General features: G+C 42.7%; 6 protein-coding genes across 9 annotated transcripts; 4 read left to right on the plus strand and 2 right to left on the minus strand.

The window, feature by feature from the left end:
* Positions 1 to 274: 274 nt before the first annotated feature.
* Positions 275 to 1535, plus strand: LOC110190969 (putative SERF-like protein). Its single transcript, XM_020961659.2, has 3 exons — positions 275 to 511; positions 841 to 946; positions 1019 to 1535. Exons 1-3 carry the CDS (start codon positions 505 to 507, stop codon positions 1092 to 1094), a joined length of 189 nt encoding a protein of 62 aa, XP_020817318.1. The 5' UTR covers positions 275 to 504; the 3' UTR covers positions 1095 to 1535.
* A 1360-nt stretch (positions 1536 to 2895) lies between these two features.
* Positions 2896 to 10598, plus strand: LOC110189666 (uncharacterized). The gene is made up of 4 exons (XM_020959815.2): positions 2896 to 3306; positions 8942 to 9212; positions 9269 to 9422; positions 10143 to 10598. Exons 2-4 carry the CDS (start codon positions 8970 to 8972, stop codon positions 10241 to 10243), a joined length of 498 nt encoding a protein of 165 aa, XP_020815474.1. The 5' UTR covers positions 2896 to 3306; positions 8942 to 8969; the 3' UTR covers positions 10244 to 10598.
* Positions 10599 to 10601: 3 nt separating this feature from the next.
* Manf (mesencephalic astrocyte-derived neurotrophic factor) lies at positions 10602 to 12043 on the minus strand. Its single transcript, XM_020959803.2, has 4 exons — positions 11828 to 12043; positions 11627 to 11751; positions 11408 to 11549; positions 10602 to 11028 (listed from the first exon to the last, which is right to left on the minus strand). The coding sequence occupies exons 1-4, from the start codon at positions 11913 to 11915 to the stop codon at positions 10862 to 10864; spliced, it is 522 nt and encodes a 173-aa protein (XP_020815462.2). The 5' UTR covers positions 11916 to 12043; the 3' UTR covers positions 10602 to 10861.
* Positions 12044 to 12376: 333 nt separating this feature from the next.
* On the plus strand, positions 12377 to 13583 carry LOC110191106 (uncharacterized). Its single transcript, XM_020961851.2, has 2 exons — positions 12377 to 12554; positions 12677 to 13583. The coding sequence occupies exons 1-2, from the start codon at positions 12509 to 12511 to the stop codon at positions 13393 to 13395; spliced, it is 765 nt and encodes a 254-aa protein (XP_020817510.2). The 5' UTR covers positions 12377 to 12508; the 3' UTR covers positions 13396 to 13583.
* A 414-nt stretch (positions 13584 to 13997) lies between these two features.
* Positions 13998 to 18451, plus strand: LOC110191117 (uncharacterized). 4 transcript variants are annotated; one of them, XM_020961866.2, is made up of 4 exons: positions 13998 to 14451; positions 16350 to 16504; positions 16598 to 16817; positions 18024 to 18451. In XM_020961866.2, exons 1-3 carry the CDS (start codon positions 14348 to 14350, stop codon positions 16783 to 16785), a joined length of 447 nt encoding a protein of 148 aa, XP_020817525.2. In that variant the 5' UTR covers positions 13998 to 14347; the 3' UTR covers positions 16786 to 16817; positions 18024 to 18451. The 4 variants fall into 4 exon arrangements, with proteins under 4 accessions (XP_020817525.2, XP_086688330.1, XP_020817521.2 ...); XM_086832204.1 differs by having other exon boundaries at positions 14003 to 14451; positions 18074 to 18451; XM_020961862.2 differs by having other exon boundaries at positions 14003 to 14451; positions 16350 to 16817.
* pad (poils au dos) lies at positions 18221 to 21899 on the minus strand. Its single transcript, XM_020961861.2, has 5 exons — positions 21595 to 21899; positions 21156 to 21529; positions 19213 to 21096; positions 18925 to 19126; positions 18221 to 18866 (listed from the first exon to the last, which is right to left on the minus strand). The coding sequence occupies exons 1-5, from the start codon at positions 21745 to 21747 to the stop codon at positions 18618 to 18620; spliced, it is 2862 nt and encodes a 953-aa protein (XP_020817520.2). The 5' UTR covers positions 21748 to 21899; the 3' UTR covers positions 18221 to 18617.
* Positions 21900 to 22684: the final 785 nt, after the last annotated feature.

The raw sequence follows: 22684 nt of genomic DNA on the forward strand, positions 1-22684 counted from the left end.
CAAAAATTTATTTTTTGACCGGACATGGCTAGATCGACTGGGCTGTTGATATTGATAAAGAATTTATAGATTTATATGGGTCGGAAATGACTTCTTCGTATACGTTTTTAGTTTTTGACTATAATTGATAAATACTGTGTAAAAATAATTTAATTTTGTGATAGATATGATAAATAACATATTATAATTCGAATCAGCATTCCGTTGCTTATTTTAAAAATAACGATATTTTTCTACACTCTTGAGAACTGCTTGGTTTGTAATAAGCACAGGCGCAAACCAATGCTGAAACTCTGCTTTTGTCATTTTCGGTGTGACCAGATGGGGTTCTTAATTTTAGGATTTCATACCGAAACCCTAGCAAGCACACTGGAAAAGTGAAATACACGAAATTATTTGTAACTAAACAAATTTCGCAGATAAAGCCCGAAATTCACACGTCGCTCTACAAAATTAAAGGGATATTGCTTCAACTACCTCACCAGACATCGAACGGTGCAAAAAATGACACGTAAGTGAATGCATATCGGAGCCATTTTGTGTGCCCACGCACCGAATATGCAGCAGCATGCTAGCAGAGGAAACGAGTTCATCCGCTTTTCCTCACAAAGATTTGAGCCTTTGAGAGTAAAACAGATATGTGGCGTGTCCACACGAAGGGTATTATTTTCTGTTGGGTTGCAATGCCGACAGACAAGCATGATCAATGATGCGCCCTAGGACATGCGGGGGCCGACTGCCAAGAGCTTCTAACCTCTTCGCGGCTCGATTAGGTCACTTAGCACGCGCCACTAGGCTTAGTGACACGTATTAACCGCCGATCTCCGTTTAACTCCGCAGGTGGCAATCAACGTGACCTGGCTCGTGCAAAGGCCCAGAAAAAGCTGGCCGATTCCAACAAGGGCAAGCGCACCGACAACCTCACCGTGGAGCAGCGCAAGGCCAGGTGAGTGATTTTTCTCCATCAGCTAAAATCTATAGTCCCAGGACCTCAACCTTACACTACCATCTCTTACAGGGACGCCGAGATGATGCGTGAAAAGCAGAAAAAGAAGGAGGACGCCGCCGCCGCCGCTGCCGGGACCAGTAAATAGTGACGCCGGTCAGCTGGCACTGCTGGGATTACCGGCAGGAGGTCACCGGCAGCACTCAGTTGTTAGGGATTTAGTCACTCGCGAGCCGGGACCGGAGCGGCGCCCCAGGACGACCACGTGGTTAATTGTACATGAAGCAGCACACACACGACGAGAATTGTATACATTTCAACGCTACAACTATGCATAGAGATATTACCGGGCTGTACAGCACGCGCCATAGCAGTGATAGCCCAGCCCGGCAGGCCCTTTGATTTCAGTTTCGTTTCGGGTTTGGTTTGTTCATCGATTGCTGCTGGAACCCTATTAAGAACTCTTATTTCTCCACCTACCTGACTAAATTATTTACTGTAATATATATATAAATTTTCAAATAAAACATAATATGCAGCCGCCAGACAGAGAGATGCAGTAGTAGCCGCGTTGCCTTGCTAAATATTATGTATTATTGTGTTTATTAACGAAAATATATATATAGATTATGGCACACAATTACAGTCACATTGAGTGCCGAACATAACTGAATCACACTAACCCCATCCTTTAGCCTGCTGCGGACTGGGTGACGGAGGGATGATGACGCCGGAGAGAGATTTAAAGATTGACACTGCACAGACGCGCACACCCCAGAGCAACCCCATAACTATAGTTGAAGATTGTTAAATATATAGACCTTAAATCGCACGACTTGAAGTATTAAAAGGAAAGCATCGGAGAAGAAAGCCTCGCTGACCCGTTTCATTGGGATTGCCATAGCCAGCTCAATAATGCAATCGGGTCGATGGAAAAATTTGCATACAATAGGAGCTAGAAAATAGAAATGCCAAAACAAACAGAGGTTACTGCGGCCAGATTTGATAAATATGAAAGTAGCTAGCTGCACGCCATGGACTGGCCCACAAAACTCTCGCCTAGTTGCCAATAAGTCGAATGCTAGCATTTACCATTTTCAGACAAGATGGCCAAAAACTTGGCAACTAACGGCCGGCATGCACACAGAGAAAAACATTTACCACTTATTAATTTCACTTTTAGCAGTAAAGAGTAGTATTCTCTGTGTGTTTCTATGGTTCTAACAATCGAGTAGACATTTTTTTATACCCTTGCAGGATATTATATTTTAGTCAGAAGCTTGAAACTATGTGAAGGACTCATTTCCGACCCTATAAATCATATATATTCTTGATCGATTTCAACAGGGGAATCCATCTAGATATATAAGGGGTTACATCATTAAAATTTGCAAAAATTTAGAAATAATTTAATTCTTTTTAATTTAAAATTGAGTATGCTGATTTATTAGCTTTATAAAAACTAACATAAGACCGCTTTCCTAATTAAAATTAATGCCTTTTTGGCTTAGGTCTGACATTTTTAAGCTTCGATTTTTCAACCTTAGTTATTATCGTCTTCCGATTCGATCCTATAAATCAATTGCAAACTGCAAGGGTATGTACATTTATGCTTTGGATGTTTCCCATTTTTGCTTAAATTTAAAATATATATATCAGGTTTAATTGAAATAAAAAATATATACTTGTTTGATGACATTTTCCCCCAGTGCAGCGGTCAGAGACATTGGCCAAAAATGGCAGACGGGGCCATAGCGTGTCGACGTATCTAAGGCCCGCATCTCGAGCTGCTCCAACCTGGGAGATGCGGATGTCGGGCCCAGGTAATGAGAACGATCGGAGTGGCACGGAGCCCGTCTAATGATTTGTTTGCCTTGGCTAGTGCGAAGCGTTGTAGCCATTGTTTGACCAAGCGTTTGATAACTCCATGCCGGAACAGCAGAGAAGGCAATCGACTAACTGGTTTCCCCCCCTCGGCGGAGAAAGCTCTGGCCCCCTCTAAAAGCTGTCTTTACTAAAAGCAGCGTTTAGGTTTCGCCTTCGTAGAACTCTTCCCAGACATCGGAAGAACAACAACGCGGAGCACCGGAGATCGACAGAGCAAAACGCTCGGAGCTGAGAGCAGAATCGCGACCGCGAGTTGGACCGCTTTGCTCTCTGGCAGCGCGCGCGGTTTCAGTCGCATCGTGAAACCCGCCGCACACACACGGAACCGCGCGCAATTCGAGTGGAAGAAATCGCGTCCAAACCGAGGCAAAGACAAAATATCAAACACTAATTAATTGCGAGGCCAAATCGAAGCGACGCGGTCTCCTTAGCGAAACCCTGCAGCGGTGGATAGGAAAAAATAAGTGGAAAGTGTAAGTGATTCTGGCCGCCTGCCAAGTGACTGACATTATCAGCGGAAAAGTGCAGTCGATTGGGCGAATCGGCAGCGGATCAATCGATCCGATTGCTGCCGGCGCATGCAAATCGAGTGATAAACGATCGCCTCGGAATCGAAATAACAGGCGAGCAGCATGCCGCGGAGGTGGATATGCATATGTGTGATCGCACGCTGCTGCTGGGCCCGAGCAGGGCAGATGGAGGAGGAGGGGATAGCCACCAGTAGCCAGTCGGTAGTCAGCAGTCGGTAGCCAGAGACCTATCTAGAGCCAGTCCCGGCTTGAGGCGCGACTGCTCGTCTGCCTTGCGGTTGTGTGTGCGCCTTCGCCTTCGCCTTCGCCACCGCCTCTTATTTATACAAAATATATTCAATTTCATTTAGCTGTCGCGGCGGCAATTTCAATATTCAAATGATTGCCGCTGAACTTCAGACCGAGTCCGAGACGGCGGTCGTTTTTCTGAGCGCCTGCAAATGCGCCGGGGAGTCGATAAACCGCAGCATATGACTATGGGAAACATAATGCCACTGTTTGTTTTCATTTCTGATCACTGATCGCCTGACCCAATTGGTTGGGAAAATATGGCAGAAACCAAAAGCAATATTGTTTATTTGCTTTGACGGCTGCGCTCTATATAGTCGATGCATCGCTGGGTGATGTCAGCAGTAGCCAAATGGCATTGATCATCTCGAAGCGTTCCCCGCCAACAACAACCTGATTGCCCGGTCGGCATCCTCCCCTATTCGGGAGATTCCAAGTTGAACAGGTTAAGGAGGTCGTCATCCGCGTATTGGGTCACATTTTGTCTATTCCCCTCAGCTGCGATCCATAAAAATCACATTCAAGCTTTAATCGAAGCGTCATTTGCGGAATCTTAAGTGGACACTCCCACTACCCTTCGCAGCGGAGCATAATTAATGAAGAGTGGAAGTGATACCGCTGAAGATCTTCGATACCCTCAGATCGGCCGAGTTCAGTGACGCGCATCCATTTAAGAAGCTTTTTTGGTAAATCAACAAGGCATAAAGAACCAAGAACAATGTGAAGGTTACTCAATTTACAAGGCAACAGATAAAACGCCACAAAATATATATGACAAGCAAAAGCAACAGCAGAATAAACCTGGCACACAAAACACATTCTGGCTGAATAAACGAAGGCGTTTGCACACCTACGCTAGATGGGCACAGTGGCGCCAAAAAGTTGGCCAACAGGTGCCGAAAAATAGTGGGTTATAATACACACAAAAATGTATTTAAAGTGATGATTGATTTGATGACGTTCCAGTAGAACCTAGACCTGGTAGCAGCCAAGCAAAACATGGTGTCAGAGCAATGTTCTTAGAAATCTATTACTAATAACATTTTCTTTATAAGTTGTAAAGATTCTGTGGCATTGCTCCAAACATTTATTCACTGGCTAGAAAAGTTATTAAGAACCTAAATCAAAGACCTTTCTGAGGCATAAATGGGGACTTAAATCTAAAACTCATTGGTACTAAAGACGCCTTCCCCTTGTGTCTTGATTACAATTTTTTACGTGTAGAAACACAGCTGACCCCAGCTGGCGCTGTGCTCGGATAGTGGGAGCTGCTGCCTTAATATTTCCAACGCAAAACGCTCTGATTCCTAAGGTGGCTATGGCTGTGCTTTCTAGACTTCTAGATCTCCCAGCTGAATGCCCGCGACCTTGCGGGCTATTTATAAGCGATTCGTGTATTTGGTTTTCTATTCTCTGGCCCCACAAATGAATCATTTTGATGGGAGATCTCTTTATGAGTTGACTTTCGCTTGGCGGGGAAATCGAAAGCCTTAAAACCGAAAATCCTCGAGAGTTGACTTGTTGAACGCGTTCAATGTCACCACCGCCGCCGCCCTGACCCTGAGGGGAGCAGAACCGTTGACAGAACCCAGGGCCAGATCGAAATGTATCTGGCGGATGCGTGCCGCCGCACTAAAAGGCGCCGCACTGGTGCGAGTAATTGCAAAATCTTAAACAGCAACTTCGTCGGCAATCGCCACTTCAAAGGCAACTGCAATTGAGTTTGCAGCTGCAGCAGCGGGCTTAATTGATTTGGTAAATGTACAAGCACCAGCGTACAATATGGCAGGTCCAGTGATTGAAAGCGGCAATTTGACAAAAATCGAAGACAAAGCAAGCGTATCTGGCGACTCGAGTGGAAAGCGCTTGCTTCAGGCGGCAGAGAGATCCGAGAGATCGGAGAAATAAATAAAAACCAAAAATGCCGCGTGCTTCAGACTTGTCAATTTTGGTAGAACGATTTTGACCGGTTTGAAAAGGGGGCCCAAAACAAAAACCCAAACCCGACCGACCGACCCGTCCAGCTCAAGCGAGCTCCCACTTTCTGTCGTTGATTGAGCAATTTCCAGCCACATCGCGGCTCAATCGCAGATACAGATATACCACAGCCACACAGAACGCCTCTATCTTTTGTGGCTGGCGCAAAAAGTGGCGCAGAAAAATGTCAAACTTAATTACGCGTTGAAGCGCAAACTAATTGTCGACAGTGGCAGGGGTCACTGAAGTTTGGATAGCAATAAAGCCGCGAATAATTGGCTTTGGCTCCGCCCGCGCCATATGAATGCCGAAAACAATAACGTTCGCGTATCTGAAAGATACAAAAGCTGAACACGCGCTCATTGCACACGAAAATTACAATTCCCGGGCCAGCGCCAGGTTTCGCTCGTTGATTGAACCAATTTTCAAATTTTCCACGAGCATAACATAAAGCCAATAGCAGTTGACATGATTTATATGAGCGATATTTTCACTTCGCTTGCCCAGACAAATGGGTCAGCGCTTGATTGATGGCTAGCGATAAATGTATAAGCCCATGTTATTGAAATTTACATTTTATTGCAGTTTAATCGCTGTTTTAACTTAATGAATGGGAAATAAACTTAGAATTAGTTGGGTTCAACTGACAATCTTTACCAACGAGGTTTTTATTAATGAGCATTTGTTAAATTGTATTAAAAAACATCTTTAAATCCAAACAGAGAAATGATTAAGAAATCAAATAAAGCTGTCCTTAAATAGATCAAGATAATACTGGCTTTATGACTTTCTTATCGTGTTCATATCATCCTTAGGGAAACATTGCCTGTTTTCTTATCTTATAAGCAAATTGGTTGTCTTTGTCATCCTTGTTATTTTCTGAAATCTTAATTTATTACTGGTTTAAGCCATGTTAACTAAGAATAACCCGTTCTCTAATATAACTGTGAAATATTTGGACTCCCAGAATCTCTTTTTATACCAAATAAACATGAAGTATTGACAGATTTCATGAATATCTTAACACAGATATGGTAGGTTTAAGTTTTGGGAAAGTCGACACTAAATTTATTCGGATGCACTCTTCAATGATTCTCTCCGCTTTCCCTGTCCTCCTGCCTTTGTTTGCTGACCAAGTTTACCTTTCACATTCACCAGCATCCGACAACTCAACTCCTACGCCCACACCAACTCAATCAGCCTACCAGCACTGACTGGACTGGACAGAGTGCAATGACAACTGCGTCCAGTTGCACTTGTCAAGTCTCGAGCACTTTCCCACTTCCAAACCAAAGCCCACATCAAGTGGCGGCACAAATTCCTCGGAAGAGTCGCCCACGCCTCGGATTGAACTTGACTCCATAAGCCAGGGATAACGCCTATGTACCATATATATACAAATATATGAATACTTTGTAGTATAATTCCAGTCTGTGTGTGGCGAGCGGAAGTCAACGTCAGCATTAGATGAGTTCATGCGAGCATTAACGCCATTAGTGTGTGAACTTGGAGCAGACCAGGGAACATCTGCGTGGGCGGATAGGATCGTATCGAATCTCAAGAGTCTATCCCCACTACCTCCTCTGATATTGCGCAGTCTGACCCCAATTGTGAGTAGGGGGCACTCCACTCTAGAGCCCTAACCAGGCCAAAGCCTATCGCATAACTGCCGAATGTAACCCAAGAATGGCACCATGGTGGAAGCCATCCAACTGCTGGTGGAGTCTGTGGGGAATTGAGAGTACCATTTAAAGATCGGCTGAGAAAACGCGTGCGAAACGTATTGAAAAGGCATGTTAATGCGCCATATGTCCGGTCTATCATCGCAGTCAACTTGTGACGAAACTATAAAAAGTCTGGCCGCTTCGCGGAGTAGAATGCGATGTGATCTTTGGGCATTAACCTGGCCCGCTCGCCCCGCTCGATAATTGCGTAATTTGTTTAGCATTTCTGTTTCTGCTGCTCTCAGTCGCTCGCTCAGATTCAGATTCAGATTCTTCGCATCTTTTCGCTGTTTTGTTTTGTAGTTTGCTTTTGCGCTAGGTGTGAACTCAGCGGAAATGTGCTTTAAATACAGATACACTGAAAGAATTCTATTTACTATTGCGAACCCTTAATCTCTACATTAAAAGGTACTATAGGTCAATCGCTAAATAGATAATTCTAAGCACACACTTTAGCTTTTACATTTGATGGAATTAAACTAGGAATACGTTTTAAACTTATTGCAATTCGATCTCATCTAAGTGTGTTTAACTTCAGTTTTCCGTAATAGTGTCTTTACCTTAGCCCTTATCTGATGACTGAACTTTGGGGGCGAGTGCATTTCTCAGGCATCCCGCTTAGTCTTTGGATAATGACTCAAAGTGTTTCCATGTAAGACAAGACACTTTGGCGTGTGATTATCTCATCAGGCTTGAGGCCCGCCGCGGGCCACATGTACTTGTATCTTGCGTCTTGCATCTCATGAATATGCAGCTACATGCGCCTGCATCCGATAGATAGATGCAAGCCAGCTGCAGCGGCATTTGCAAGTGCCAACATGCGCCACATCAATCCGCAGCTGGTGGAGCACGTTGAGCGTTTGATTAATTTAATGACAATGCCCGGTGGCGCTTTTTAGTGTGGTGCCACCCATGAAAACTTAGATCCATGGATACAAGTGCAGGCGGGTGAGATCAACTTTTCCAAACTACGATGAAATCGGCGGCAATTACGGCCATTTCCTAGCTCACTTCCTTGCGCGCCAAATGTCGCTGAATTAGTCATTCGATCCGTTGATTTATTTTAAAGCTCCGCTAAATATAAATCTTACGTTCTTGCCAATATTCCACGCTCTCTGCCTATTGTTTTTAGCTTTCTCTCTATTTCAGCAGCACATTTGCTTTATAAACATTTTTATTCGTTTGAAGCGTCGCTTGACGTCACAACAACTGGCCGAATTGTGGGATCTTGTTTTTCAGCTTGTTTATCTGTATCTTTGCGTTTGCAATTGCCAAGGCGGTCAAGGTGGGGAAACAGAAATGCCATAAATATTTCACCCCGGTTCCTGCACTAAACAATCGGTATGTACTGGCCGCCAGCCTTGGTTAACCACAAACAACGGAAGACGGCATATGACGAATTGGTTCAAGGAACTCTGGTGTCATCGAAGAATGCAGCGAAAGAAAAACAAATCATTGACCAATATTTCTAGATAAAGTCATGACAAATACAATTGATGCTTATAGGATCTCTGAACAAGCGGTGGCGAATAATTGAAATATGAATTCAAACTTGAATATTAATAACCTCCTTTTGTTTTTATTTCCAGTTAGTAACCCGCAAAGGAAACATCCAAAATGCCCAAGCCCCTGCTCAACTCCTGCTGCCTGTGCCAGTCGACCCGGAATGGATCCGTCATTTCCGGCGTTCTGGCCATCATCCTGTCAATCATCACCATCGTTGTGATCTTTACAACGAGAGTGCATTTCAAGACAATCGTCTTTGATTTTATTCCTAATGACATTGTAAAGATAATACTCGTCATCAATCTATGCATGACCATCCTGATATCACTGCTCATGATTGCCGGTGTCCTCAAGGTAAGTTAACCAGAAACACCCACTTCGGACACTACTTAATCAGAGTCTCCTTCCAGCGCAACCACTATCTCATGGTGCCTTGGGTGGTGCTGGGAATTATGATTGCGATCGGTCTCCTGATCTCCGTCATCTACACGGGCGTCGTTTTCTTCATCGATGGTTATGTGCTGACGGGCGTCCTCTGGCTGATCTTCGGATTACTTTGTTGCGGTAAGTGCACCACTCCTCCAACGCAGAAGCAATTGCCGGCGAGCGGCTGCTCTGTGTGCGGTTTTTAGCACCGGATGGCGTTTTATGCGCACCGTTTTTACTTTATTGACGCATTTATCATGCGTTGATTGCCCGTGCGCTGAAAGCCGAGGAGCCGGCGCCCCCAGGCCATAACTTGGTGTGGATCGGGATGCCAGGGGGTTGGGTTAGCGGCGGTGGAGCTGACAAACGAGGCGCGAAGTGGCTGCCATATGCCATTTGTACAACTGCCAAGTGGCGCGGATTAAAGTAATGGGGAGGAGGAGAAATCAGCCCATTAATAAGCTGTTTTAATGGTCCTCAAAATGTGACAAGAATTAAGGGATATAAAGCGACTAGTTTTATGTTTAATTATTCCTTAAGTGTAGGGGGAAATAAAATGCAAAATTCTTTCAATGCATCTAGAAAACCTTCTGGACATTTCAAAAATTCAGAAAGCATACTGCAAAAACTGTCATTGTTTAAATGCTATGTATAAGGAACAATTTAATTACTTTCTTTTTTAGTTTACCTGGGGTTTTCATTAGTTTGATTTAAACACAAAGCACGCAACAAATTGAACGATATTATGAATAATTTTTGGTCACATATTAACTAAACTATCCTATCATTATATTTGAATACAATTCTATATATAAATGTTTCATCATCATATTTTAAAATTGTCACTTTCTCTTACAGCAATCCTTACTTACTGCTGGTGTGTGGTGTACAGCGAGTATGCCAATCTGTCCGAGGAGAACGAGAGAGGTCGTTACAACAAACAGCCGTACCGCCGCTGAGAATAACTATCTGCGGATCAGCATTTGTCACCACCATTTGCATTCTAGAAGCAAACCCTCATACAACACCCCCATCATCCTAGCTGCTTATGTTCGTATTTAGTGACTACGTCTAACTAATAATTGTAATTTAATTAATTGAGGCCAGAGAGGAGCCAGCTCTTCGCTCATATCGAATTTACGCGGCCCGCGGCAGTAAGTGCAATGGAATAATGTATTTAACATTTAAATAAAACTTTAATCCAGATATTTTTTGAATTTCTGTTGTAATTTGTACGTCAATAACTGTAATTGTGAATGGAGGAGATTGGAAACCGAAAAATTCAAATATTAACACGTAAAAAATAAAAACAAACTGTTTGTTTATTTATCAACCGTTTGAGAGCACGAGGTCTTCTGTGTTTGTTGTGGTTTTTTTATTTCAAAATATATAGTTATCTTTAGGTATATATAGTTATATTCAATTCTCTCAAAGTCTATCAAAATTGTAAATTAACTAAAAATATGGGTGTGTAGTAGTGGGGGCGTTTCATGTGGTTGTTTGTTGTTGTTTTTTTTTTTTTGCTAAGTGGGCGTGTTCCAATGTAACTACACAAGTAACTAGCTCTAAACCGAGCTCTACAGCTCGTTGTGCGCATACTTGGGCTTCAGCTCCTCGATGCGCTTGATGAAGTCGCCCTTCTCTAGGCAACCGTCACAGCTCTCGTCCCAGTCGTTGAGTATCTTCTTCAGGTCCCGGACCTTCAGTTTCTTCAGGTCCACGTTGTTCAGATCGATTTGTTTCTCTGCGAATGTAAATATTCGATTTGTATAGGTTTTCTTACATTAACAAGAAAATATTAAGATAATTTTCTTCAGATTATGGTTAAAATAAAAGTGTAGAAATTAAAAGCGAAACCGGCTATATTTAGCATCGGCATCATTGATTTGGTGTATTGAAAAATTCGTTAAAATAATCAGTCTTTAAATCTGCACCAAGGTTCGCCCTCTGGCACGTGTTTCTTTGCATTTACAAAAGGTATAGAATATAAATGCAGGTAATTATCTTGAAGGGAGATTGCAACATTTTGTATAATCACTAAATTCACTCATGCTGAGCTGTACCTATGTAAGTGCAACTACCTAGCTTCTTTCTTTCACTCAACGAACTATTGTTATATTTACCATAGCGCAGGTCACAAATTTGCGCATCCTTCTTCTTCAGCTTCTCACAGATCTTCTCCGCTGGCATTGACCAGCTCAGGGGCTTGCTCAGCTCGTTCAAAATGCCCGTGGCGGATTCCTCCAGACCACCGAGATAGTAGCACTACGTGGAAGAACGAATAGCATACGTGGAACATTAGTGAAGTGCGGGGAAGGGGCAGTTGTTTGCCGGCTACTCACAAATCTGTGCTCCTTGTTCTTCTGTGTCTTGCAGTACTTCTTGAAGGCCGTCTCGATCTGCTTGTAGTCCTTCTTGGTGGCCTCGTCCAGCGAGTCCGAGAACCGCCGCACCGTCTTGACACAAACTGAAAATCGGCAGAGGCCGGTGAAAATCGGTCCAGAACACCTTTACCACTTACGTGGCCATCCTCCATCACATACCTTCGCAGTCCTCCTCTTTGAGGGCGAGCGACGTTTGCGCGAGTCCCGCCAGGAAGCAGACCAATACCACCATGTGCGACGTTCTCATTTTGATGTCTTTTAACTTTGCTGGGTCTATCTTTAATTTATAAAACAATCTGCAACAACTTTGATTTCGTGTAATTTGTTAGTAGAGACGGTTTGACGACTCACGATAATATCGATATATCGAATACTGAAAATATCGGAAGCCAAAAACAGCTGTTCGCAGACTCCGAAAATATCAGCTAAGTATCGTATAAGGAATCCCCTAATTATTTAACAACGCATAGTTTAAAAAATGTTTTTGACAAGCTAACATTTTAGCAAATGAAATGTATCAATGCTAGTTCATAAGCGTTTATTACGCCTTTGGGAGCTTTTATTGTTCAATTTTCAAGAGTTTTTTGTATTTTACAAGTAACCGTTTTTTTGTGGCGCGAAATTTAAATAAACCACATAAACTGCTACAATTTTTCTGAATAGCAATTATGTCCTACAATTTTAAACGATTGTTTATAAAAATACTTTGAAAAATTTTTTGATTTAATTGCTTACTTTAACCCAGTAATCCTTGCATTTAGGCCCATCGAAATTTATTCTATTTTTAAGTCCACAGCTTATTTTAACTGGTTTGGCTGTCTAGGAAAATTCAAAATCAAAATGTCCGAATATAATACGAAATCAATAAGCGAGGGGGCTCTTCCCGGTAAGCTATTTATAGAGATAATTTGGGATCTCTGTGTAGTTTACGAATGGGCTTAATAATTCTCAATTAATTCAGTAGATCAGAAGTGTACCTTATTTTCTTTTCGGTTTATTTCCTCTTAGTATTCCCTGAAGGTGTCGATGAGAAGGAGCAAAGTCGTCGGCTAAGCTCTTATCTCCAGAGCCTACGCGACCGCCTGCGATGGGCTCTTCAGCAGAACCAGGAAGCTATTTCGTCGTCGATGAAGCTGCTCAAGGAGGTGGGTGATATAAGCGGCGTGCTGCTGACGAAGTCTGGTTCCCAGATACCGGCTACCAAGATCCGACGTCTGATCATGGGATTTGAGGCTGTGAGTGGGTCGAACATATCCCAACATTCCACAGTGCCGGAAATCCCTTTGTCCAATGATCTGACCGGGACTAGGGCTCTTCTGGTAGAGTTTGAGACTCTAAACGAAAGTCAAATTCTAAGGGAAAGCATTGTCAGCTTCAAAAGTGCCGCAGAGTCACTGGAGAACGTTCTTGCTGTTCTGGAGAAACCGAAGAATCAGGCCAGCCAACTTAGTACGAAGCCACAAGCTAGTCAGCACAGCACCCGGCGGAATCTCCGCGAGAAGATAGAGGCCTTTAATAAGGGAGAGAAGCTTGGCGACAACTGCCGTCATTTTACCAATTGCTTCAGGACCTCCCCGAGTACGGATGAAATGCACAATGCCTTCGAAGGCAATATTGCGTCCAATAATGCCTCAAAAACTAACTCGGGATACGAGGGCGATGTCGATACTGAGGCGGAGTTGGCTGACAAGTCAAGCAATGACAGTGGATTGCGCCCAAAAAAATAGGGATCATCAATTAACGAGGGTTTTACTGAATATAAGAATCAAGGCGGAGTTGGCTGATACGAGAAGCAATGACACTGGATTCCCCACCAAGGAAAGACCATCAGCATCATCACGGATTTTACTCAAAATTTTATAACTGTGGACATATTATTAGGTATTTTATAGCAATAAAAATTAAATCAAATCAATCAATCCCTCGTTTTAAATCAAAATTCAAAATCCATAAAGTGGAAATATTAACCCTTCAGGTTATATATACATATATTCTTTATCAGCACTAAAAGCTGAATCGATCTAGCCATGCCTGAAGGAAAAAATTTGAATTATTATATTTTTGGCTTAGATATGATATTTTAAAAACTTTGATTTACCCAAAAAAGCATATCATACATATCATAGAACTATTGTTAAATATTAAGGATAACTGTAAATGTAAATATAATATATGTGTAGTTAAAACCGAATTTGTCCCATCAAAAAGCTCGAAAAGAGAACGTAAACAAATGCTTACGATTCTCTGCGGAGACCAGAATGGATTTTCTAACAGGTGTGGGGTATCACTCAGCTGCGGGTCGGCTCTCGGTCTCTCAGAAGTGTATTCCTGCTCAGTTTTGAATCAGCCGCGATAGCGTTCGGACAGGGCAACGACGCTTCTTAACGAAAAAGCTGAACAAATATGTACCCCCCGAACGTACTTTACCCGTGACGTCTTAGCGGCTCCCAGATCCCCTTTCGCGCTCCCTTAAAATAGCCGCGTCTTTGTGCAAGCCCCAACAGTAGTGTCCCAGTTGCCCAAGTGCTAACTGCTCCGCCGCCGGTGATTAGAGTTATCGTAACCGTTAGCAACTGCCACAGCAGATTCGCCAAGCACTGTTAACATTTGACCGGATATAATTTGCAATTACACATACTAAATACCAGCAGCACCAGCCCAAAAATAAACCCAAATAAGATGCCTGATGTAAAGTTCCTCTGCGTGCTGCCCACCAATGCCAATGCCTCCGACCGCGTGACCAGCCTTTCCATCACCGGCACCCTGCTCCAGGATCCACAGCAGTAAGTCCTGCCTTAGAACTTTAAGAAAATCGATTAGACGCAGCTAAATATTAGCTCTTTGCGTGCAGAAATGTAGTGCCCTAAAAAAATAGTTGTTAGTATGTGACCCGATTTATTTAGAATTTAATTCTCACGAGTTCGGAAACGATTTATGGCTAACACATGAAACATACAGATGGGCTATGAAATTTGAATAATTTATGCTTAGATTCCCAGTTCTTTTTTTAGAAATTCCAAAGGCCATTTATGAGTTTATGATCTATTAATGCGATAAGGCAGCCGGCGATGATAGCAGACAATAAAGCAGCCATTAACACGTTTAAGACCCAGAAATTCATTATTAACCCACATTATCAAAATGTCCATATTTGTCTGCTAATAATTTCCTTAGCAAAAACTATTTTGAATCACGTTGAACATCGTAAAAATGTAAACCATTTATTGGTTTTTAATTTATTTGTTCCTACCAAAGAAAAGCCTAATTTTGTAGGATTATTCAACTTGAAAATACTTTTGAAATCAGATAACTATACCATTTAAATTAAAATGTGGATAATTGGGAACTTAAAATATTTGTATTCAATTTTAATATTTCCTTCCGAATGTTAAACTTATATGGGTTAAATCCAAGCTGTCTGGTTTTACTGTATCAATTCCGACATCAATGACATCATCGGACGAATTAAATCAGACACGCGCTGAAGATGCCGGCAAACGAAGAAAACAACAATGAGTGTAGCCGTAACAAATGGTAAAGATGAAAGCGACGAAAAGAACAAGACGATTTTTGGGTGGGAAGTTCGTTAATCAGCTTATGAATAGTTAAATGATGTCAATAAATCAACCATCCGCTCAGTTACATCACTATGGAATCCGGGTTCTCCATTCACTGTTGGACAACAACTTCGTATATCATAATACAAGACCTTCGATTCGTTATCTCTTGCTTGGATCGATAAGACACTATTGATAGCTGCTACTGAAGTGTGTCATGAAAAGCTTCCTTCCCTGTCCGCTGCATTCTTGTAATTCTGGAACTTAGATAAGGTTCCTACAAGTTTCCCAGGAACTATCATTTCAGAGTGACTAAGACACACATTTTACTAAGAAATCTGAAATCCCTAATGGGCGGACGTCAGAAATTCCATTCCAAATTCCATTCCTTGAATGCTTTGCACGTTTTAGCGCCCACACACACGACTTTTGGGAGCCCCGGTCTCCAAACAAAAACTCACCGAACCGCCATGTGCCATAGAAACAATTATGATGACTAAGCAGTTGTCAGACGGAGGGTCAAACGTGCAAATCACTACGTCATTAACACGACTATGTGATGAATGGCGAGTTCGGGTTCCTTAAAAATGTCTGAGAACCCAAATGGGAATCAAAATAAATTGCCGGTTTTCCCGAAATAGCTTTTGTTTGCTTTCAAATTTTAGAAATTAGAATTACGTGATCCTAGGGAAATGAAAATAAGTTATTTAAAATAACCCAGCAGTATAAGTTATAATCTTAGTAATATAAAAAGTTAAAACTAATACTCTTATGGTAAGAATTTGAGAATATTACCATGAACAATTTTAAAATATTTGAACAAAACATTCGATTGCAATTTGTTTAATAAAGATTTCTGTAAACACCTCTGCTAATAGGTAAACAATTTTGCCTTTTGAATGAGAATTAAATCGTTCAATATATTGACTTCAGTCATTAGATAATTTGTATGATAGTTAACAAGACACTCTAGCTGGGATGACTTGATAAATGATTCTTTAACAAGTTACCCAAAGCTTGGACTTGAAGGGCTAAAGTCGATTACGACGTCATTAGCACCTAGGTGGCATCTAAATAAAGCGAATCGCTAAATGTAATGGCTTTTTTCTCCCTACCCCCGACAGATTCTCGGTGAACTTTGTCAACAGTCCGGATTGTACTGACAACATCACATACCACTTCAAGGTGATAATTCCCACGCAGACGATCGTCGAGAACTACAAGCGGAACGGCGAGTGGAGCAGCCTTCACCAGGAGAAGTACCTGAACATCTTCGACGGTACAGGCGCTAGCGATAAGAACCAAAATCTGACCCAGAGCTTTTCAAGCATTATGAACGAGATTGACGAGGCGCTCCAACTTTCATCCACAGAATCCTCGTTTTGCCTTGAGTTCGCCTTCGACTACGATAACTCCACAATGCGTGTTTACCAGGGCAGGGAGGCGGGTCATAATTTCATTACCGAGTACGAGACCCTCTTCTCCCTCTCCGATATCCAGGCGGTGCAGGTTTGGGGAGATGTGCAGAAGGTCAACCAGTTTTCCCTGACCTACAACTGATAGGGAGAGAGCCCCCACACCCGATTCCCAAGGTAGCCTCCCAAATTTCACCTATTTAAAACATTCTCCGCTCGATCGCTACGATATGAGTTCGGTGGCGGGGCACACCTTTAGTCCTAACACTGCACGACTCTAATCCTTATCCCCTCATCCAGTAGTTCGTTTTCCTTAGTTTGTTGGATTGATTCGCAGCCATATTTACACTTAGTTGGCCGTCTCAGTTGCTTGTTTTCTCTTCTTAATTACCTTATCCTTACTATAATTATAACTATAATTATTTATTATATTTAAAAGACGATGATACATTTGCCCAAAACTTTTTATAACCTTTCAGGTTATTCTATTTAAGTCTGCAACGCAGTGAAATAATCATTTTTGACACTATAAATCATTTATATTTTTGATCAGCATCATCAGGCGAGTAAATCTAGCTAGCTTGTTAAAGTTAAATTTTATTGATAAACATAATTTATTTCGAATGATATGACTCCAGCATAGGCTGAAACTTGTGATTAGAGATTTAAGGGTTTATAGAGTTTTTATACAAATTGAACTATTTCTATTATAATGTTGATATATCTTTTAGTAATAGTAAGAAAAAATCAATTATTAAGATGCATTAATAAGGGATTAGGTTTTATAATACTTTCCTGAATTCATTTTCAAATTTTAATATTATTTAGCTTTACAATTATTTGTATTGTATGGTAAAACCTTTTTTGCCTTACCAATATCACCTGAAGACACAAATATGGGGACACGCGTAAATCGGTATATGTTATTTGTCACTCTTGAACACTCGTGTATTACCACCCACCCACACCATTCACTTGTAGTAAGGTCTTGGGGTATTATTTCCCCTATGACACCACTGATATATTGCTTATTGCCTTTAGTTGGATTTACTGTTTCTCTTCGTTTATAGTTTGTAGTTTTTTGTTAATTGTTTGGCCAAAGAATTTCATGTATTATACACGTTAAATGTCTGTGCTTGCTGATTTTCACCCACATAGTTTTTGAGCTGAGTTATATGTAATACCTACACACACATACCATGCACAAGTATTAAATATCGCCAATTGCGTAAACATACATAATCATCGGAAATTGGTTTTACTTTAATGCTAATAAATTTTCGGTTTCGGAAAACCGGCTGGAAACGGGCTTGCATTTGTTTTTCGTTTCTTCGTTCGCATGATAGAGAGTAAGAATTACGAGCTCTTTCGGAAATCTTTCAGGAATCCGGACGGCCAGTGGATATTAAAACGTCTGATATTCATACTTTCAGCAGCAGGGCGAGTCTTACCAAAAATATTCACGTAAACACACTGGGGCCAGTCTGGACGACCGTCGTCCAGCTGCCACATGCTTTATAGCGCTACAAAAACTGAAGGCTCCTGTGCAATCCAAATAAAATACATACATACACACTATCTGCCATAAATTATATATTCTATTTACTTTCACAATGGAATCATTGTCTATTCACCCAAAAGAGGTAATTACCATCAACTTTGTTTTTAGCTTATACATACATTCATAGATACACTGATATTTACAATTTCTTTAAAATAACACACATTCTATAAGCCTATCTTAAAAGAACAGCTGGAATATCTAGCACTGCGGGTCACACTCAATAAAAGCATACTATAAAAACACAAAAGTAAACTAGAATAAGTTAAGGAGTTAAAATAATATTGCACAACGGGAAATAATAAGTACACTAAGTACTAACTAAAAAGCATTAAGGAACTGGGGACCAGCAACTGGAGTAGACGTAGACCGCGGACTAGGAAACGAGGTAAGCTGGAGTGTTGTAGCGAGGGAGTCTACTTGGCAAGCTTACATACTAACTGGTTGGTGGCTGGTGTGCTGGCATTTTGAAATTGCGGGAAACCAAGCTGCACAAAATTGGCCAGAGATGCGGGCATATTGGAGTCGGGTGCTTGGGTGATCGTTATGGTGTTCCCGGCCAGGTCCTGGGTGGTCACCACATGCATAATCTGCGTCTGTTGTCCCTGTGGCTGCGCTTGCGTCTGCTGCTGCTGAAGAGAGCGCTGCTTAACTTCATATTGAGCCTAGCGAAGAATGGTTAGATTGGTTGAGTAATGTTTGCAAGTGGCATTAAAAACTCACTTTATTGGCCACCTGGCCATTGCTACGGACTTGGGTGGGCGCAGAGGTTACCGCGGGAGCAGTAGCGGCAGCTGGAGCAGCATTTTCGGGTCGTGGCTTTTTGTGCATTTCCCTGTGCTTCTCGTAGTGCAGCTTGGTGGCAAAGTTCTTGTTGCAGACATCGCAGCAATATAGCGTCTCGTTGGCCGTTTGAGTGTGAATCCTGTCGGTGTAATGGTTTGTTAATATCTGTATGGCCTTCAGCTTCCTAATGGGGTTTTAATAAAACCTTAAAACAGATTTTCTTACCGCTTGTGTTTGTTGAGGTTGTCCTTGCGGGAGAAAGGCTTCCTGCAGACCTCGCAAGTGTACATTTTCTGGCCGGAGTGGGAGATTAAATGTCGGGACAGGTGCTCCTTACGACTGAAGGCTTTGTCGCAGCCATCTTCCGAACACTTGAAGGGTCGCAGACCGGCATGCAGCTTAACATGCTGGGTAAGGTGCTCCTTCTTCTTAAACTCACGGTTGCATGTGGGACAGATGAGCTCGGAGCCGCCAGTTGACCTGCCTGAATCACCAGAAGTATTTTGTCCATCTTGATTGGACAAGGGTTGAGCTTTATGTGTTGGCGGCCGCGCTGATTTCACCTTTTGCGCCGGGGTTTCCTGTACCTGGTCCGGTGGTTTTTTGTGCTGGGATGCCAACGGCGGAGGCGGCGCTTGACTAAGTGCAGGAACAGTAACATGAATGGGTTGAGGTCCAGGTGCAGGAATTGGCGGCTTTATTTGCTGCTTAGCCCCCGTTACCGTAGAGATTCGACTGATGGTGATATTCTGCTTATTTAGCAGGGGCAGCTTAGCGGGTGCGTTGGTGGTTTGAGTTGGAGCCTGGGCTGGCACTGGAGCAGCCTGCTTAGTTGTCACCTTCGTAATGGTAGTGTTCGAGGAGAGTCGCTGCAAAGCTGCCGAATTTGAGGTTGATGTTGATGTCTGTGGTTGCTTCACTACCGGCAACTGCTGCTGCTTTGGTGGAGTCACCAACCGTCTGACTTCATTGACGGGTGGCACATTCGTTCCTGTTGTTGGCTGATTGGTAGCCGGGGATGATGGTGATTGTCCCTGAACAGAAATCGCTTTCGGCTTTTGCGCTGGCAACTGCCTTTGCCTGGGAGGTGTCTTGAAGGTAGGAGCTTCATTGCTGTTGGTAGGTGTAGTGGGAGTCGTTGGCATCGTGGTCACATTCCTAATCACCAGTTGGGGACTGGTGGTGCTGGTCTGCGGAGATCTGATGATTTGTTGGGAAGTCACCTGGGCGGTGAGTGGAGCCAGCTGCTGTTGTTGTTGCTGCTGCTGTTGAGGAGGCTGAGGCGCGAGAAATTGGTTCTGAGATACAGAAGTAGAAGTGCCTTGGAAACTGTTTCCTGAACTACTACTCAGCGTCTGGGGCGTTAGCTGCAGGGTGGCCGGAATAGATGTGGGAGTCAGCTGCATGATTGGCTGCCCGTCAGCGGTGGCCAGCTGGGGCTGAAGCTTCATCTGCACTTGGTAGGTGGTGGGCAGCATCAAATTCTTGGTGTCTATGTGTGCCACGATCTGTTGGTCCGAGTTTTCGTCGCGTATAGTGACGGGCAAAAAGCATTTGCTGGGTGACATTACATTTGGAGCTGATGGCTGTGGAGCTGCCAAACTGGAGAGCAATGCGGCAGCATTGAACTGCGGCTGTGAGGATGCGGTGTTGGCACTCGTTACTCCTGCTCCGCCGGGCATTAACTGCAGCTGAATCTGCGGCTGATTCGTTCCAAACTGTGGCAGGGAGGTGGTGAACTGTGGCGCCGTCGGACCGGATAGCACGAAGTTCAGTTTCGGTTTCTTACTGTCGCCGGGACTTGACGAGTCTTCCGTCGCAGCGGCGGTAAACTGGGTGGTGGCCTGAAGCTGGTTGGTAAGTTGCTGGAGCTGCTGCTGCAGTTGCAACTGTTGGATCTGCTGCCAGAGGGGTTGTAGTTGATCTCCAATTTGCGTCTGTAACTGAAGTTGTGGCGTGTTTAGTGTGCCGGTGGTCAATGTCTGCGGCTGAAGAGGTGGCGGTTGAGAGATTACTTGCTGGGGCTTAGCGGTATTGCTGTTGGTGTCCTTCTTGCCAAGCGGCGTTATCTTAATATCAGGCTTCAACCGGATAAACTCTTCCAAAACCCTAAAAAAAAGGGGGTTGTTGTAGAAGTAATCTTCAAGGAAGAGATAGACCCAACTCACGTCTGCTTTTCGCTTTTGACCTGAACTTCTGGCAGATTCGGTTGCTGCTGCTGGATGCCATTGTCCAGCGTGATCGTGTACTGCTGCTGTGGTTGCATTCCCACCGCCTGAATGATGCTGCTTAGCAGATTGCTGGACTGCTGGGCACCGCCAGAGTTTGATGACGCCGCCTGCACTACGCTAAGGCTCTTGCCTGAGTCGTCGACGGCATCCCGAATATATAGCTTGTCGCCGTTCGATGTCGGCCGGATGTTCAGGCAGTTGTTAAGCATCGTCTGGGAGTTGCGGCAAGTGGCGCGGAGGCTGTGCATCTGTTCCACCAGCTGCACGCACTGGGCGCAGACCACCTTGGGCAGGCGATCCTTCTCATCGATCTGCAAGTGATAAGTGTTAGCAAACGTTCTCTGGCCCGGGACGAAGCTGCTCCTAAAACACTCACCTGCAGCGAGAGGCACTCGAAAATCTTGCTGCTGAGGTTCTTGGCGCGTCCCTCGGGCGAGTAGACATTCGTCTTTTGGTCGCTGCTGTCGGTGCAGATTCTGCAGAGATCGTAAAAGTTTATGCACCGCACGTTGGCGGCGGCATTGGCCATTTTAACAGCGCTGGCTCTCTCCTTTGCGAAATGTTATTATTTATGTTTGGTTTATTGCACATGCATTTATTTGTTGTTTTTTTCTGTCTGAACGACGCTCACCTAGAGATGTCACTTGCAACCAGTGCGACCGCGAAACTATCGATAGATACGGTCATACTCTAAAAATATACCACAAATAAGCCATAATAACAGGGGTTTATATTCCTTTGATATAAAATATAAATTGTATAAACATGGAAGAGAAAGTAGGTAGATTTATTACAAATTCGCAACAGGAAACATTTCAACAAGCGGATGGAAAAACGAGGGCAGAGGGCGGCAGCATAAGCCTCAGTTACTACGCTTAAACTACGACGAAAGGAAGATTGTGTGAAATTCTTTGATTAGCTTAAATATATATAGATATGTACATATTTAAAGAAAATTATATTCAATAGAAAATTTGTATATAAAAAAATAAAAACGCTGACGGTTGGTGCCGCGTTACCAACCGACACAATCGACAAGCGAATGGCAACGCGTTAAACTGTATCGACATATCGATAGCTTAATCGAATTCAAATTATTCCGAATCACTTTTAATTTCATGTTTGTAACAATCTAATTAAAATTAAATTAAAAATTAAAACAATTAAAATTAAATAGTTTTTACAAATATTACCCACATCGGATTGACATATGTCATATTTTAAATATTAAATGTAAATCTTTATAAGTAATAGTCTAACAAAAGTTATTTTACTTACAAAAACTATTTTGTTAATTTATTTTATTTACAAAAATATATAAATATATATTTTTGTTGTTATTGCATTCGCAATAAATCCGGAAATTATATAAGAATCTTTAACAGCTATCATTAAGATAATGAAATTAAATATACTTTACCCGGAGACATTATTAATAAAGACGGAGATACATATAATTTTATTTA

The sequence above is a fragment of the Drosophila serrata genome, unplaced genomic scaffold (assembly GCF_035046125.1).
Source record: "Drosophila serrata isolate PLE 108 unplaced genomic scaffold, ASM3504612v1 contig_30, whole genome shotgun sequence".
Lineage (NCBI taxonomy): Eukaryota > Metazoa > Arthropoda > Insecta > Diptera > Drosophilidae > Drosophila > Drosophila serrata.